Source organism: Eulemur rufifrons, chromosome 28, assembly GCF_041146395.1.
Source record: "Eulemur rufifrons isolate Redbay chromosome 28, OSU_ERuf_1, whole genome shotgun sequence".
Taxonomy (NCBI): domain Eukaryota; kingdom Metazoa; phylum Chordata; class Mammalia; order Primates; family Lemuridae; genus Eulemur; species Eulemur rufifrons.
Window position 1 is genome coordinate 5,508,209 of NC_091010.1, and position 16,744 is coordinate 5,524,952.

Consider the following 16,744-nt stretch of genomic DNA (forward strand, 5'->3'; position numbering starts at 1 on the left):
ACAATGTAAACATCAGGATATTTCTCCAATGTGGTCCCTTTCTTTTGTAGCGTTGGTTTTCCTCAATGTTTGGGGGTCCATTTTTATGCTAGAGGTTCTCGGGGGCCCTCTGTGGAAGCCACGCCTATCACTGCAGCCTGACTTCAGGGATCGTGGGGACCATCCCGGGACAAGTGGACAGTCGGATGTGCCAATAGCCAGTCTTTCAACTCTAGGGCTCCCTACACTCCCTGGGGGATATCAGACACCCAGGGAACTGTCCCCTCTCTCTGGTGTAGACACCACACTCCCTGCTCTGCTGGGGTGTTCCATGCCCCTGCTCCTTGGTCATTGATAAGAGGGATATCAGGAGAGAGAAACTGGAGGAGGTGTCTGACTACACCCCCAAACCACCAGCTGTTGCCTTCCCGGGATCACCCCTCCCTCCCTATGTTCACAGCCCCTAAGCTTAGGGCACTCCGGGAACAGCTGCCACCTCCTGCAGTAGTATTTTCTTGTCCACACCCTGGGCTATAATTTCTACCTTAATTCCAATTGTGTCTACTGTTCACCTTTCAGGGATACCCTAGTCCTCTGGAGGGGAATGGAGGAACCCCATCTAATATTTCAGATCCATTATGAATTGTAAAAACACATTTGCACTCTTTCTGCTAGGGATGGGATGACTGCAGCAATGCTCAAGTGCCCATTGTGAGCTACTGTGCCTGGGACATTATTCTCTTCATTTTTGTCATTAAAGTACTAATAAGGAATCATCTCTGTTTAGCCATCATGCTGTAACATGCACATCCCACTTGCTGGAAAGTCTCCCTCTGTGTTCAGGAACTGTCTGTCTTGTGCTGCTCTGCCTCTATCACTTGGCACTGAGCCTAGCTCAGGATAGATGCTCAAGAAATATTAGTTCAATTAATATATAGTATCCTCCTGAAAGTGTACAAAGCTTTGCTCTTTGTGGTCATTATGAATTCACATAGGCTAATATAGACTTCAACAGTTTTATTTACAGCATAACTAGGGTGAAAATATGCATTTTTAAAAATTTGGCATGCTTGAGCTAAATCCTTAGAAGGATGAAAGTTTCGAGCTGTTGATATGGTCCATGGCAGCATTCAAGCTCTGGTGTTGGTTTCCCTGGCACTGTGCCTTCATGAACTGACTTCTCGGCTCTGGGGATCTAAAGAGAGTCACTCGGAGACACAGACAGCGTGGTCTCCACAGGCGGGAAGCGGCGCGGCCAGTGCACTCTGGACAGCCACACTGAGATGGTGTTGGAGGGAAGCCTGACCAGGCAGGGCCAGGGAAACCATGGCCTCCTCATCTCCATTTTGTGTTCCCTGGCAGGAGAGGGAGCCAGTGAGGATCGCAGCCACCTCTGCCCTGGGCCACATGCTGAGCCGGGACAGGAAATACAAGCCTGGAGCCACCATGAAAAGGGAACTGTATACATTTCTGCTCCCATTGCTGCTGAACATGCAGGAGGGAAACAGCGAGATGGTCAAGGTACACTGGTTGTCTCTGTCCTGCCAACCGCAGCCCGCTTGATGTCCCCTTTGTGCCAGAGCAGAGCCCCTTCCCTTCAGCTCTTTGTTCAGGAGCCTGGCTGTGGCTGTGCACTCTACAGCCACCTCTGGCATTGTCCTCTGGGCTGGCCCTGAGCACTGTCACCCTCTCTTTGTGATGTGGGCTGCCACTCAGCCCCTGGCCTGGGCAGTCCTAAGAGTGGGTTTTGGGGGTTCCCTTGTCTCCACCCACAGGCCTGTGGAGGGACCCTTGCTGAATGGGCAAAGCTGACTGGCTGGACGTCTCTGACCCACACCTTGCAGCACACCACCCTCAGTGACCACCCGCAGGTGTTACAGGACACATGCGCGTACCTGGTAAGCGAGAGTCTCAACGTTCATCCTGGGAACAGAACAGTGGGCTCAGTGGATGGAGGGGGCAGGTGACAGATATGTTCCTTCAGTTCCCCGATTCTCATTCTTTAGCATCAGCTTCCTCTGAGGACCCTCATCTGGCCCTGGTTCTCTGTATTTGAACCTCATGGCATCCCGATCCCTTCTCAGAGGCTAGGGCCACCGTGCTGGGTTACTGGAGGGACAGGACAGAGGTCTTCTGGTTAGAGGGGCGGGAAGCCCTGCGGGCAGGAGACGTGGGGCTGAGGCTCCTGCAGTCAGGAACCGGCCAGAGCGCAGGAATCCCGGGTGAAAAGTAGCCATTTAAGGGCCGAGCAAGCAGGTGAGGAGGTGACGCAGTAATCTCGATGTTATGAATCCCTCCCCCAGGTAGAGCACTGCACACAGCACTTATTCAGCCATTTCCCCACTGACGCCTCACCATTACCTGAGGGCGGTTGAGAGGGTTTCCCTCAACTCCACCGACACAAGAGTGAAGCCAGGAAGTGCCAGGGCCAGTACGGACACCTGGGGCTCTGGCTGCACAGCTGCTGTGTTGTCTCTGCTGTCAGTGGGCAGGACCAGCCTTGTCTCTGTGAACGTCCTGCCGAGTCTGTGCTGCTGCTGGGCCGGGAGGGGCTGGGGTCCTCGCCTGCAGGGTCGCGCAGTCATGCCTGGAGACGGACTGCTGCTGCTGTGCTCAGGGTGGGGGTGTGCCTGCCAGAAGGTCTTTAGTAGAGTCCCCAGTGGCCCCCTCTCCCTGTCAGCACCATCCTCTTTGCCTCCACAGGTCCATGAGGGCAAATACCAGCTGGTGGGGCAGTTACTGTCCCAGAGCCTTGAGTTCCTGGAGAGCCCACAGACCTCCCTCAGGGCAGCTGCCCTCAATTTCATAGGTAAGGTAGGGGCTCCTGGTGATTCCTCCCTCCTCTCTGCAGCAGGGGGACCCCCCGTGACCTTCCGATAAAGGACAGGTCATGGCATGATGACGCAGGTCACCTCCTGTCCCAGCATTGACCTGATGAGGGAGGTTGACCTGTGGCCAGGCCTCCAGTTCTGCTTGGGACAGGCTCAGGGGAGGGAGAGGAAGCTGCGTGTCCTTACCCCAGCTCCGTGGGGGGCTCCCCACTGTCTGGGCTCCGCTTGGTGGGGCCGACAGCCATAAGCATTGGAAATAGGAAAAAAACTATTGCTTTAACTGGGGTCCTATAGGCGTTCCAAAATATTTTTATTTGAATTACAGTAGTAGTGAGTGTTAATATTAGAAAACTAAAAAAATCTGATTTGCAAAAAGAAGAAAACAAAGAATGCCAGAATTTCACCATTTGGATGTAAGCACTGCTACCATTCTGGAGTTTTTCCTAAGATTATACTACACAGACACACACACACACACACACACACACGTCTACGTGAGCACTTTGTAACACTGCAGTTTGGTGTACTATTTTTCTACCCTTGCTGGATCACAAATATATACCATGATATATTCTTCAACATTATTATTAATGACTGCATGTTATTAAATCCATTTTTATGGATGGATTTATGAGACAATTTATTAGATCATAACGTTGAATACGCAGACTGTGTCGTTTCTTATTTTTATAAGCAGGGATGCAGTGGTTAAGTCTCTGCGTGACATCATGACTATTTTGTTAAGGTAAACTTCAAGTAGAATTGCTGGACCCAAAGGGTATGCACAATTTTAAGGCTCTTGATGCTTATTGCCAAATGCTCTCTACAGTGGCTGACTCATGTTCCACTCCCACAGTGCTGTACATGAGCATCTATTTCTGCAGACATCTGCCAACCCTGGGTAGTGTCTTAAAAATCATTACCAATTCGACAGGTGAAAATAGTTGTTTTGATTGTTAATGTCTGCTGTCAGCAGTGAGGTTCAATCTTTTTCCTTTTGCTGGCAATGTGTATTTCCTTTTTTCTAATTAATAGCCTTGTGCCCTTTGCCCATCTTCCTATGGGTGCGGGAGCCCCATGCAGGTTAGCATCCTGGGCTCATGCTCTACTTGTCACGTGCTGACAGCAATGTTTGGGTCACAGCCACTCTGAGCTTTGTTGTTTTCCTAAGACGCTGCTGACTAGGCTGCAAGTCATCTCTGAGGCACACTCCCTGCTCGGACTTCTTTAAACATTTCCTTATTGACTACTGAACGTGGCAAAGGGGCAGCCCAAAGGTCTGGGAGCTCTGGCATGATTGTACGTGTGTCTTGTCTTTAGGATGCACATTGAGAAACATTGACATGAGCCGCGTCCATGAGGAGGACGTGCAGGTGATCAGGACTGGTGAGTTTGGGCCTGGTGCCAGGGGTCTGCATGGCACACGGGGGCTGGGTCGGAGAGAATGGAGGGTGGGGACATTTCCCAAGGACATGTTTTATACTTTTATTTTTACCAAGATCAATGTAATACAGAAAAGTAGAAAATGAAGAAAAGTAGTAGGAAGAGACACATTTTTCCATTGTCCCACTCATCAGAGAAAACACTGCTAATATTTGGGGATAGATCCTGTCAGTCAGTGAACACTTGCCATGTGCTGTAGGAGCTTACACTGCGATGGTGCTCAAGACAGACACAGTCCCCGCCCCTAAAAATCTTGTAGTTTTTGTTTTTATTATATTAAACTCCTTTACACACTAATTTATGTTTTATGGGAGAAATACACAAATAAAGTCTTTTTGTAAAAAAAAAAAAAAAAAGAGGCAATATCAGTAAATGTAAAGTCCCGTTTACACGCCCTGCCATGTCTTGCCCATCTCCCCTTCCCCACCTGTTCGCTGTAGACTTTCGTATTCTTTTTCTGTGTATACATTCTGTACATATGTGAACAATTTCTGAAACTTGCTCTTTTCCCCACTATTAGGTGGGTATTTAGGGAATGCAGATCTACCGCATTCCCTAAACTGCAGAGTAATCTTCCATGCTATTGATATATTATCGTTCATTAATCGTCTCCCGTGTTCATGAACATTTAAGGTGTTACCAATGTTTTGCTATTAAAACACCACCACCTTGGCTTGATTATGTGACAGCTGTTCGTTCACAGGCTCTGTTGCCGTTCCTACTTCAAAGTTCATTTGCTTCACAGACAGAACAATATTTTTGATCAGACTAAATTGCTCATATATAGACATATATTTTCTCCTGGAGGGTAGGGGACCTATAGTTTACCTTATGTATCTCATAATGTTACGTAAATACTGTGTACTCAATAAATAATGATTGAATGAATAAATTTGTTTAACTTTACAAAAAAAAAAAAAAAACACCACCACCAGAAGCATTCTCATCTATGTCCCTTTATATATATATGCAGATATATACATATATCTGGAAAAGTTTCTACAGGCTACATACCAAAACATAAACTATTGTCATGCATATTAAGCTTAACAGAGTGTAAAGTAAAACCACATTTTAAACTTCCCTCTTGTCTTGACATTCATTCCAACCCCTGTCCTCCCCAACTTATAGGCTTTTGTTCACTGGTATTTTAGTTCCATTTGTTAACTCAGAATTGAGGTGCTATGATTGTTGCTATTCTTATATACAAACGCTCTAGACTTACATACATCCCTCAATATCCTGTTGTGTGTTTCTGACCATGCTTTGGGGACCATTTGTCTTCATCCTGGAGAATATATTTTAGAAGATTCTTCGGTGCTGGTATCTTGAGGTGTGCTCTCTTGGATTTTGTTTGTAATGATGTTATCTTACTCTCATTCTTTTTTTCATTTTTTATGTAAGTAGATTTATGGGGTATAAGTGGTTTCTTCCTTACATGGGTAAATTGTACAGTGTCAAAGTCAGGGCTTTCAGTGTACCAGTCACCCAAATTGTAGCCTTGTGCTGGATAGGCAGTTTTTGATCCCACACCATCTTCCCACTCTCCCTGCTTCTTAGTCTCCAGAGTCACTTAGAGCACTCTGTGTGACCAGGTATACCCATAATTCAGCTCCCGCTTGTAAGGGAATATTGGCAATATTTCTTTTTCCATGCTTGAGATACTTCCCTTAGGATTATGACTTCCAGTTCCATCCAAGTTGCTGTGAACAACATCCTTCCATTCTGTGTTACGGCTTAGTAGTATTCTACAGGGGGGAGTGTGTGAATATATTGTTGTTATCCCTTCATTGGTTGATGGACACTTAGGTTGATTCCATATCTTTGCAATTGTGAATTGTGCCGCAATAAACATGGAGTGTGTGTGTCTTTTTGATATAATGACTTCTTTTGCTTTGGGTAGATACCCAGTAGTGGGATTGCTGGACTGAATGGTAGGTCTACTTTTAATTCTTTGAGAGCTCTCCATACTGCTTTCTATAGAGCTTGTACTAATTTACATTTCGGTCAACAGTGAATAGGCATTCCCCTTTCCCACATCCACACCAACATCTATTGTTATTTGACTTTTTAATAATGGCCATTGTGCCAGGGGTAAGGTGGTCTCTCATTGTGGTTTTAATTTGCATTTCCCTGATGCCTAGCGATGTTGAGCATTTTTTACCATTTTTCTTGGCCATTTTTCTCTCTTCTTCTGAAAAATATATGTTCATATAATTTGCCCGGTTTTTAATGGGGTTATTTGGGGGTTTTGTCTTGCTCATTTGTTTAAATTCTCTTTAGATTCTGGACGTGAGTCCTTTGTTGGATGTAGAGAGTACAAATATTATCTCCCATTCTTAAGGCTGTGTATTCTGTGGATTGTCTTTGGCTGTGCAAAACTTTTGTAGTTTAATTAAGTCCCCTTTATTTATTTTTGTTTTGGTTGCATTTGCTTTTGTGTCTTAGTCACAAATTCTTTGCCAAGCCAGTATCTGGAAGAATTTTTTCTAAGTTTCCTTCTGGAAATCTTTTTGTGTCAGGTCTTCCATATAAGTTTTTAATGCATTTTGAGTTAATTTTTAGGTATGGTGAAAGGTAGGAATCAAGTTTCATTCTTCTACACATGGCTCTCCAATTTTCCCAGGATGATTTGTTGAATAGGGCATCTTTTCCCCAGTGTATGTTTTTGTCTTCTTTGTCAAACATCAGTTGATTGTAGGTATATGATTATATTTCTGGGTTCTCTATTCTCTTCTGTTGATTTATGTACCTGCTTTTATACCGGTACCATTCTGTTTTGGTTACTATAGCCTTGTAGCATCATTTGAAATTAGGTAATGTGTTACTTCCAGATTTGCTCTTTTTTTTTTTTTTAGCATTACTTTGGCTATTCAAGCTCTTTTTGGATTCATATGAAACTTATGATTGTTTTTTCTAATTATGTGAAAAGTGACATTGGTATTTTGATGGGAATTGAATTGAGTCTGTAGAACACTTTGGGCAGTATGGAATTTTAACAAGATTGTTTTTTCCAATCTATAAACATGGGATGTTTTTCCATTTGTTTATGTCATCCAGAATTTCTTTCATTAGTGTTCCATAGTTCTCCTTGTAGAGATCATTTGCCTCTCTGGTTAAGTATATTCTTATGTACTTTATTTATTTATTTATTTATTGCACCTATTTGGAAATGGTATTGAGTTCTTGATTTGATTCTCACATTGGCTGTTTTTAGAATATAGAAATGCTACTGATTTGTATACATAAATTTTGTCATCTGAGACTTTACTGAATTTATTTATCAATTCTAGGAGTCTTTTGATGGAGTTTTTATGGTTTTCTAGATACAAAAAGATACCATTGGCAACTAGGGATAGTTTGATCTCTTCTTTTTTGGCCTGGATGTCTTTTTAGTTCTTTCTCTTTCCTGATTGCTTTGGCTAGGACTTTCCATATGATCTGAAATAGAAGTGGTGAAAGCGGAACCCTTGTATTGATCCAGTTTGTAGAGGGAATACCTTTCAAATTTACCCCATCCAGTATGAGGTTGGCTGTGGATTTGTCATATACGCCTTTTATTATTTTGAAGAATATTCCTTCTATGCCTAGTTTGTTAACAGTTTTTTCATGAAGGGGTGCTGGACTTTATTGAGTGCTTTTTCCAAGATCTATTGTGATGATTATATGGTTTTGTTTTTAATTCTGTTTATGTGGTGAGCCACATTTATTGATTTGTATATATTCAACCATCCCTGAGATGAAACCCATTTGATCATAGTGAATTATTTTTTTGATGTGCTGTTGGATTTAATTCACCAGTATTTTGTTGAGCATTTTTAAAGCTATCTTCTTGAGGGATATTGGTCTGTAGTGTTTTGTTTTTGTTATTGTGTCCTTTCCTGGCTTTGGTATCAGTGTGATACTGGCTTTGTACAAAGAGTTAGGGAGGACTCCCTCCTTCTCAATGTCTGAAATACTTTCAGTAGGATGGGTACCAGTTCTTCTTTGGAGGTCTGGTAGAATTCATCTGTGAATCCATATAGTCCTGGGTATTTTTTTCTTGGGATTTTTTAATTATTATTACTTATTACTGATTCAATCTCTCTACTTGATATTGATCTGTTAAGGATTTGTATTTTTTCCTGATTCAGGCTTGGGAAAATTTTTGAAAATTTATCTATTTCCTCTGCATTTTCTAGTTTGTGCAAAGACGTATTCATCCTAGTCTTGGAGGATCTTTTGTATTTCTATGGCATAAGCTGTAATGCCTCCTGTTTCATTTATGACTGAGCTTATTTAAATTCTCTTCTTTAATTGTATAATCTAGTGGTCATTCAATTTGTTTAGCTTTTCAGAGATACAACTTTCCTTTCATTGATCCTTGTGTGTCTATGTGTGTGTGTAAAATTCATTTAATTTTGCTCTGATGTTTTTTTCTCTCTTGTCTTCTGCTCGCTTTCTGTTGGGTTTGTTCTTGTTTTTCTAGTTCTCTAAGGTGTAACATTAGGTTGTTAACTTGAGATACTCCTGTCTTTTTGATGTGGTTGTTTAGTGCTATGGATTTCCCTCTCAGCACTGCTATAGCTATATCCTAGAGATTTTGGTAGCTTATGTCACCATTGTCATTCAGTTCAAAAAAGGATTTGATTTTTATCTTGATCTCGTTATTGAACTAAAGATCATTCAGCAGCTGATTGTTCAATTTTCATGTTTGTATAGTTTTGAGATTTCTTTTTGGAATGGATTTCTTCATTGATTCCACTATGGTCTGAGAAGATAAATGGTATGACTTCAATTTTTCAAATTTGCTAAGACTTCTTTTGTGGTGCAACATATGTTCTATCTTGGAAAACATTCTATATGTGGATGAGAAGAATGTATATTATGGCCTTTTGTGGTAGAATGTTCTCTAAATGTCTGTTAGATTCATTTGTTCTAGAGTCCCGTTTAAGTCTAGGGTGTCTGTTGATTTTCTGCCTCGACAATCTGTCTAGTTTTGTCAGTGGAGGGTTGAAGTCCCCTACTATTAGTATGTTGCTGTTTATTTCATTTCTTAGGTCCAGTAGTATTTGTTTTATGAATCTGCAACTCTGCTGTTGAGTGCATATATGTTTAGGATTGTTATCTATTCTTGCTGAACTGATCCTTTTATCATTATACAATAAGCACCTTCATCTTTTTTCACTGTTGTTAAAGTCTATTTTTTTTTCTGATATAAGAATAGCTACTCTTGCTCACTTATGGTTTCCATGTTTTGTACCCTTTTATCTTGAGTGTATGGAACTCTTTAAGAATTAAATGGGTTTCTTGGAGACAGCAGATGTTTGGGGGATTTTCTTGCTTTTTTTTTTTTTTTTTTTACTCAGTCCATCAATCTATATCTTTTAAGTGGAGCATTTAGAATGTTTACATTTAATGAGGTACTGTTCTGGTCATCATGTTAATTGTTACCTGCTTTCTTTGTGACTGTTTTATAGGAGCTGTGAGTTGCCACTTTTTGGTGTTTTTACACTGGTGCATACCAGACATCCTTTTGGGGGTTTTGAGCACTTTTCAGCATTTCCTGTAGGGCAGTTCCAGTGGTGACAAATCCCTTAGAGTTTGCTTGTGTGGGTAGGATTTTCTCTCTCATTCATTTATGAAACTTAGTTTCACAGAACATGCAATTCTTAGTTCACAGTTATTCTGTTTAAGATTACTAAAGGTGAGACCGGGCGCGGTGGCTCACACCTGTAATCCTAGCACTCTGGGAGGCTGAATCGTTTGAGCTTAGGAGTTTGAGACCAGCCTGAGCAAGAGCGAGACCCCGTCTCTACTAAAAATAGAAAGAAATGGGAGGCTGAGGCAGGGGGATTGCTTGAGCCCAGGAGTTTGAAGTTGTTGTGAGCTAGGCTGATGCCACGGCAGTCTAGCCCGGGCAATAAAGTGAGATTCTGTCTCAAAAAAAAAAAAAAAAAGAGAGAGATTACTAAAGATGGGGTCTGGATGCAGTGGCTCATGCCTGTAATCTCAGAACTTTTGGAGGCTGAGGAGGGAGGATCACTTGAGAGCAGGAGTTCAAGACCACCTGGACAACATGGTGAGAACTCAGCACTACAAAACATCTAAAAGAAGTTAGCTGCACATGGGAGCACACACCTGTACTCCTAGCTCTATCAGTGATTGGCCTTGAGAATGTGGGAACATTACTTAATCTCTATGCCTGAGTTTCTTCATCTGTATTGCAAAGACAATAGTGCAGATCTTGAAGGTTGTTTTAAGTATTGAATAAAAATGTGCATAAAACACTGAGCTTTGCTTGGCACACAGATGTCCCATGATACATTGGTGTTACATTGCTTAGGCTTCTGGACTAGGGCAAGGGATAGTATTGTTAGTGGCAGGTAGGGAACATCCTTATAGCTGTGGTCAAGTAAAAATGAGTTTGCTGGTTGTTTCTCAGACAGTAGCAATGCTACATCTAGAACACTGACAACTAGGCAGCAGTATCTGTTCCCTTTGGGCTCTAACCTTCATTTCAGTTTTGACTCTTGACATTTTGAATGCTTCCAGCCTCTAGAAGTCCAATGCGCTATCCATTGCACCATGGAGCCACCTTGACCGTTGATGTTCTATACCTCTTAAGTCCTCTGTCCTTGTTTTCAAAACTGAGGTCTCTGCTGCATGTCCTAGACTCCCCAGTGCTCCAGAGATTTCATCTTGCCTTCCCATCGCACGCTGCCTCCAATATAGAATTCCTAAATCCCCTGGACAAGGGGAAGCTTTTCCCCAGGAAAGTACTTCTAGTTACACTTACACCCATATCCTGTGCCCAAGAAACCCTGGGGTCAAGAAATCCTTTTTCAAATGCCTTACCTCTTTGCTGTTGGAACTGAAGCCCAGCTCATTTCTTGTGATCTAAGTATAAATTAAATCAACATGATGCTGTAGTCTGATGGGTTTGAAGCGTACAAGTAAAAACTTTTGTTGAGCCAAGATTCTTTCTGTTGTGTTTCTACTCTTCATGCTAATGAATTTTCTGTCTCCATTTACCATGTTCCCATGCTAATGTAACCCGCACCACTTTAACAACCTTCCAGCACCCTCTTCCTCTTCTCTATGGTGTTCTCCATGTAGCAGCCAGATTCTCTTTAAAGCACGGACTCTGGATCCTGCCCTTCTCTCGCTGTAAACCCTTCAGTAGCTTCCCACTGCCCTGCCGGTCACAGGCTGGCCCTGGGGGTTCTGGCCTCTGCCTGCCCCTTCCACCTCAGCCTGCATCCCTGCCCCCTTCTCAGAAGCTGCAGCCAACTGGAACTTTCTACAGCATGAATAGATCCCTCCCCCACTGGGAATGCTTCTGCCCTCAGGCTACACATGGCAGGCTCGCAGGCTTTAGATCTGAGCTCACATGTCACCTTTCCAGAGAGGCATTCCCTGACTGGCCTGTCTGAAGGGGTCCCTTCCCACTTATTCTCTCTCATTAGTCCATTCAGCTTCCTTCTCTGGGCTGAATTTGTGTTTCCTCATTTTTTTTTTCTTTCCCCCACCCATTAACTGCTTGAGTGTAGGGACTCTGTCTCTCTTGGTCACCACTGTGTTGCCAGCACCTAGCATAGTGCCCGGTGATAGGAAGTACTCAGTAAATAGTTGCTGACTTAATTCATGGTTATTTATATTAATAACAGTGAAAAATTGCAAAAAATCTAAGTATTCACTAGAAGAGGGTTCATCAGAAAAGATATGATAGAATCAGGCCGGGCGCGGTGGCTCACGCCTGTAATCCTAGCACTCTGGGAGGCCGAGGCGGGTGGATCGCTCGAGGTCAGGAGTTCGAGACCAGCCTGAGCAAGAGTGAGACCCCGTCTCTACTAAAAAATAGAAAGAAATTATATGGACAACTAAAATATATATATACAAAAAAATTAGCCGGGCATGGTGGCTCATGCCTGTAGTCCCAGCTACTCGGGAGGCTGAGGCAGTAGGATCGCTTAAGCCCAGGAGTTTGAGGTTGCTGTGAGCTAGGCTGACGCCATGGCACTCACTCTAGCCCGGGCAACAGAGTGAGACTCTGTCTCAAAAAAAAAAAAAAAAAAAAAAAAAAAGATATGATAGAATCATGTGATTGGATTTTATGCTGTATAGAGGAATATTTTGTGGGAGAAAAAATGTTAATGCTATTTTTGTAAATAAAAGTTTTGTCTATATTAGGTATTTGTCTATATTAGATATTTAAATATAGGTACCAAGCTATTAGCAGTGTTATCTTTGGGGGTGAGAGATTTTTCTTCCTTTCCTTTTTTAAAAAAATAATTTTTATTTTAAATATTTCCTCTGATGAGGCAAGTCTGGCTTTGATCGTGAGAAAAATGATTCTAAATGAAATCACGTGATAATGACCTAGTGTGTGAAGTGGAGAAGGATGAGGTTGGGCTGACGGTCCTCAGGATCTGGAGTCTTAGTTGACCTCTGTCTTGTTTCAGCTCTGGAAAGCATAGAAGATGATGGGGACCAAACTATAAAATCTTTGGCCCAAGCCATACTGGGAGAAGTTGGGAGCAACCCTGCCTCCCAGTTCCCCACTCTAAGGAAGACCATACTGGGCATCAGAATCCCACAGAGGAAGACATACCTCTTCAAATTAGTCAAAAATGACCCTCGGCAAAAGAGCTCTCGCCAAAAAATTCGAGACTCCTTTCACAGGTGGCACAACAGACACGTTATGGATGCTCCACGTTAAGAGGCTACAAGAACTGAGGCACAAGAACATCCCAAGGTCCACATAAGGCCAGGCACGGCGGCATGCACCTGAGTCCCAGAGACCCAGCAAGCTGAGGCAGGAGGATCACTTGAGGCCGGGAGTTCCAGTTGCAGTGAACAACAGCAACAACGACAACCAAGCAGAGACCTGCCGTGGCTGCCAAGATCAAATCTGCCTCTTCAGTTTTCATCCAAAGCAGCCCCTTGCCTCAGACCAAAGACAGTCTCACTGACATCTGGACAGACAAGTGGGAGAAGCTTCAGTGCCCCACTCTAAATATCCACAGTGACTCACAAACGGTTTTAATCAGAACCAATTCTTTAGGTGGGTTCTTATTGTTTTTACTTTTTTAAGAGACACAGTCTTGCTCGGTCACCCAAGCTGGGGTGTGGTGGCGCTATCATAGCTTAGTGCAGCCTAGAACGCCTGGCCTCAAGCCATCCTCCCGCCTCAGCCTCCTGAGTAGCTGGGACTCCAGGCACATGCCACCACACACACCTAATATATTTTCACCTTATTTTCAAGAATCCATGTCTGGCTCTGTTGCCTAGGCTGGTGTCAAACTCCTGGCCTCAAGTGATGCACCTGTCTCAGCCTCTGAGTAGTTGGGACTCAGGCAACATGCCCACACCAAGCTAGTTTATTTTTGACATTTTACTTTTTATATTGTTAAAATATTTTTTCAAGCCAAATTGTCATGAGCAGCACAAGGCCAGAGATAACCAGGCCTGTGCACATTTGTGTATCTCCACAATTGGAACAAAATGGTAAATATTTGATCCTCTAAACATAGTTAATGTACAAAAGGTATAGTTAAAATATGGTGTGAAAGACTAAAATGTTACACATATTTAGGACACTATGATATGAGGATGTATATATATGTATGTTTTTGTCCAAGGTTCCTGGCTTATACCTCCCACAGCCCTTCTATAGTCTTTTGTTATAATGTTGGGGGATTTAGGCCCTAGAAGTAGGACTCTGAAAACAGAATTTCTCTTTGACCCTCTCCCATCCTCCTTTCACCTGCCCAAGACAGGACACTAATCTGCTTGTGGGTCATAAGACCCTCATTCCAGAGAGGGTCCTGCCCCATTCCTGGGCAGAAGGAAAGCTGCACTATGAGGCCAAGAGGAATCTTTGCACAGGGTTGGCTGGGTTTCCCGCTCAGTTCAATAGGATTAGATCGCATCCTTTTTGTCCGATCACATTTCTACATGGTTGTCAATCATGCCTGTCCAGTGAAGTCTCCCTAAAAGGCCCAAAAAGACAGGGTTCAAGGAACTCCCAGGCAGTTGAACAGCTGGAGGCTTACAGGGAGGTGAGCCAGGACCCATCCACCCACATGCCAGGAGGGTGGTGCACCCCAACTCCACAAAGACAGATGCTTCAGCACTGGGGACCTTTCCAGACCTCACCCCATGGATCCCTTCATCTGCCTGTGTACTGGCATCATATAAAATGGGTCCTTAGTGATAAGCCCACAGGGGTAAGTGTTTCCCTGAGTCCTGTGAGCTGCTCTAGCAACTTAATGAAGATTTACATAAAATTAGCAAGAAGTAATGAGAACAGAAAAAAGCAAAGTGTCAAAAAAAATGCTTGACAGTGAAAACTAAAACAATGCACAATACATAGCTTGGAGATTACTAGCAGTGGAGGCAAAGAAGAACACAGAATATATAAACAGGCCTCGCTGCTGAGTTACAGAAAGCATGGGTGCATTAGCAGGAGAATTTTTCTTCCTAGTGGTGAGTTTTGAGAGCAGTTTGTTAAGAGGGTCTTTGAGTCATTAAATAATTCATTGATTGGCAGCATCTAATGCTGTTTAGTAAGAATTGCAGCGGTCTTCCACATAGGGCTGATTTCTGATCTTACCTTTGAGCCTGTTGGGGTGTCAGTTTCTGTGATGTGACACTTTGACAGGCTGAACTAAAGAAGCCTCCAGGTCTCTCTGACCTCACCCTCCCCACTGTCTCCCCCAAAGAAGTGGAAGTTCCTGTATCTGCCTAAGACTCAGACCCCCCCCCCAAAGGGAACAATTCTTCCTTTTCTACCCCTCCCTATAAGACTAGAACCTAAGCACATGTGCCCAGACTCATTTAGAAGATAGTGTTCTGCCTCTCAGACTCATTCAGATTCCAGGGAGAACCCCTTAGGAGTCACTTTCTCTTCCGCAGCCATCACTCTCCCTAGCAACCATTTATTGCCCTCAACAGAGTCCTTTTCTCTCCTCCCATAACCTGTTCTTCCAGGGTCCAGGCCCCACCCTCTCTGTTCCCTCAAGGTGGTGTAGAAGCCTCTGCGCCTCCCTGGGGGGTTGGCTCTTATCCCGAAGCTTCTGTGTATACAGGTCAAAGACATGTATTTGCCTTTTCTCCTGTTCACCAATCTGCCTCCTGTCAGTGCTTGTCCCTGAACCTCCAGGAGGCCAAAGCCCTTGGCCCTCACTAGGCCAAGCCCGGGTCCGGTGTTGGCAGTGTGGCTCTCTAGACACCAGCCTCTGGGTAGGAGAGAGGGGAGGTAGGGACAGGACACACAGCCTGGTGTTAACGGCCTCTGTCCTCTCCGCGCCTGCTGCCTCCTGTGCTCCACTTCCCATGGCGTTGTCTGTTTTCCTGCATGGCCTAACTTGTTCGCTTTTTTCCTCATCCCTTCCCACCAAACCACCCTTCACACTGTGTCTGGCTTAGTGTTGCCAAGACACTGCAGTTTGATCCCTCTGTTTGCGATGTTCCCATGACTTGCTGGTTTCTCACAGCGTGAAGTCTAAACTCGCTGGCTTGCTGCTGAAAGCCTTCCACTACCAGCCCCGGACTGACCCCGACTGACCAGCTTAGACTGGGGGAGTCACACTCCAGGACTGTGGGGAGATTTGAAGCAACAGGGTAGAACCTGCTGTACCTCCTATTCTGGAGGTGTCCTTTTACCAGACAACAATTACTTCACAATGTTATTTTGTATACTAAAGCACACACAGATGTTATAGGGTGCATCGTAACATTTACATGGATTTTAAAGTTAAAATTAACACTTTAAATCCCTTTTTTGGATTTTGCTGAACCACATTCTAAGACCCAGAGGGTGCCATTTCCTGGTCTTCTCCAAACTGCCCCAGTCAGTGGTAGTTGGAAGCAGATGACAAAAAACTGACCCTGGAATCACCTTTTGTCGGTTCCCACCTCCAATCTTTTAGACAGCTTGTTACACTGATTGTAGAAGTTATTTACATTTGCATTTGATGAGTAGTTTGCCTTTGCCTGAGACTCCAGTGGAATATTCTCTCCTTAGCAGTTGAGATGGGCATGTGGTTCTCGTAACAGTCTGCTGTAAAATCATTTGTTCCTTCACTGACTTCCTTGCACGTCTTTGTGTCTCGGGGCTGTGCTACCTAGGCGTGCACACACTATATGTCTAAATGAAACTGTGTTCCACCTCCTGGTTATTGAGCCATGTTTTAAAAGGACCTGTCTGAACATTTATGTTCAAAGCTTGATCTACTCTCTGGCTGTCATTATCTTCCCAATCACGTCTTTAGAACATCAGTCCTGTTTAACTTGAACTTCAGCATAGTCCAGTTATTAATTGATGTTACCCTTTTGCATTCTTCCTTTAGCACCTGAATATATTCTATCGGCTTTGACATGCAAGGGTACTTCCAAGGACACATGGATAAGGTCGACAAGAACTTTTGAAATGGTATGTAAATAAATAAAGTTTGATCAGCATAAGTCTAATTCTACAGTACAAAGATTATTATCTCTATAAAATG

At 43.5% G+C, this 16,744-nt stretch overlaps 1 protein-coding gene across 1 annotated transcript in view; it reads left to right on the plus strand.

The window, feature by feature from the left end:
• The window catches only part of LOC138376242 (maestro heat-like repeat-containing protein family member 7), a 32,538-nt gene that overhangs the window by 13,630 nt on the left and 2,164 nt on the right, over positions 1 to 16,744 (plus strand). Inside the window, exons 15-20 of the mRNA XM_069460357.1 lie at positions 1,342 to 1,500; positions 1,755 to 1,877; positions 2,683 to 2,788; positions 4,131 to 4,196; positions 12,698 to 13,299; positions 16,589 to 16,671. Coding sequence (XP_069316458.1) covers positions 1,342 to 1,500; positions 1,755 to 1,877; positions 2,683 to 2,788; positions 4,131 to 4,196; positions 12,698 to 12,954 — 711 coding nt within the window. The 3' untranslated portion in view covers positions 12,955 to 13,299; positions 16,589 to 16,671. The remainder of the gene's footprint in view (positions 1 to 1,341; positions 1,501 to 1,754; positions 1,878 to 2,682; positions 2,789 to 4,130; positions 4,197 to 12,697; positions 13,300 to 16,588; positions 16,672 to 16,744) is intronic.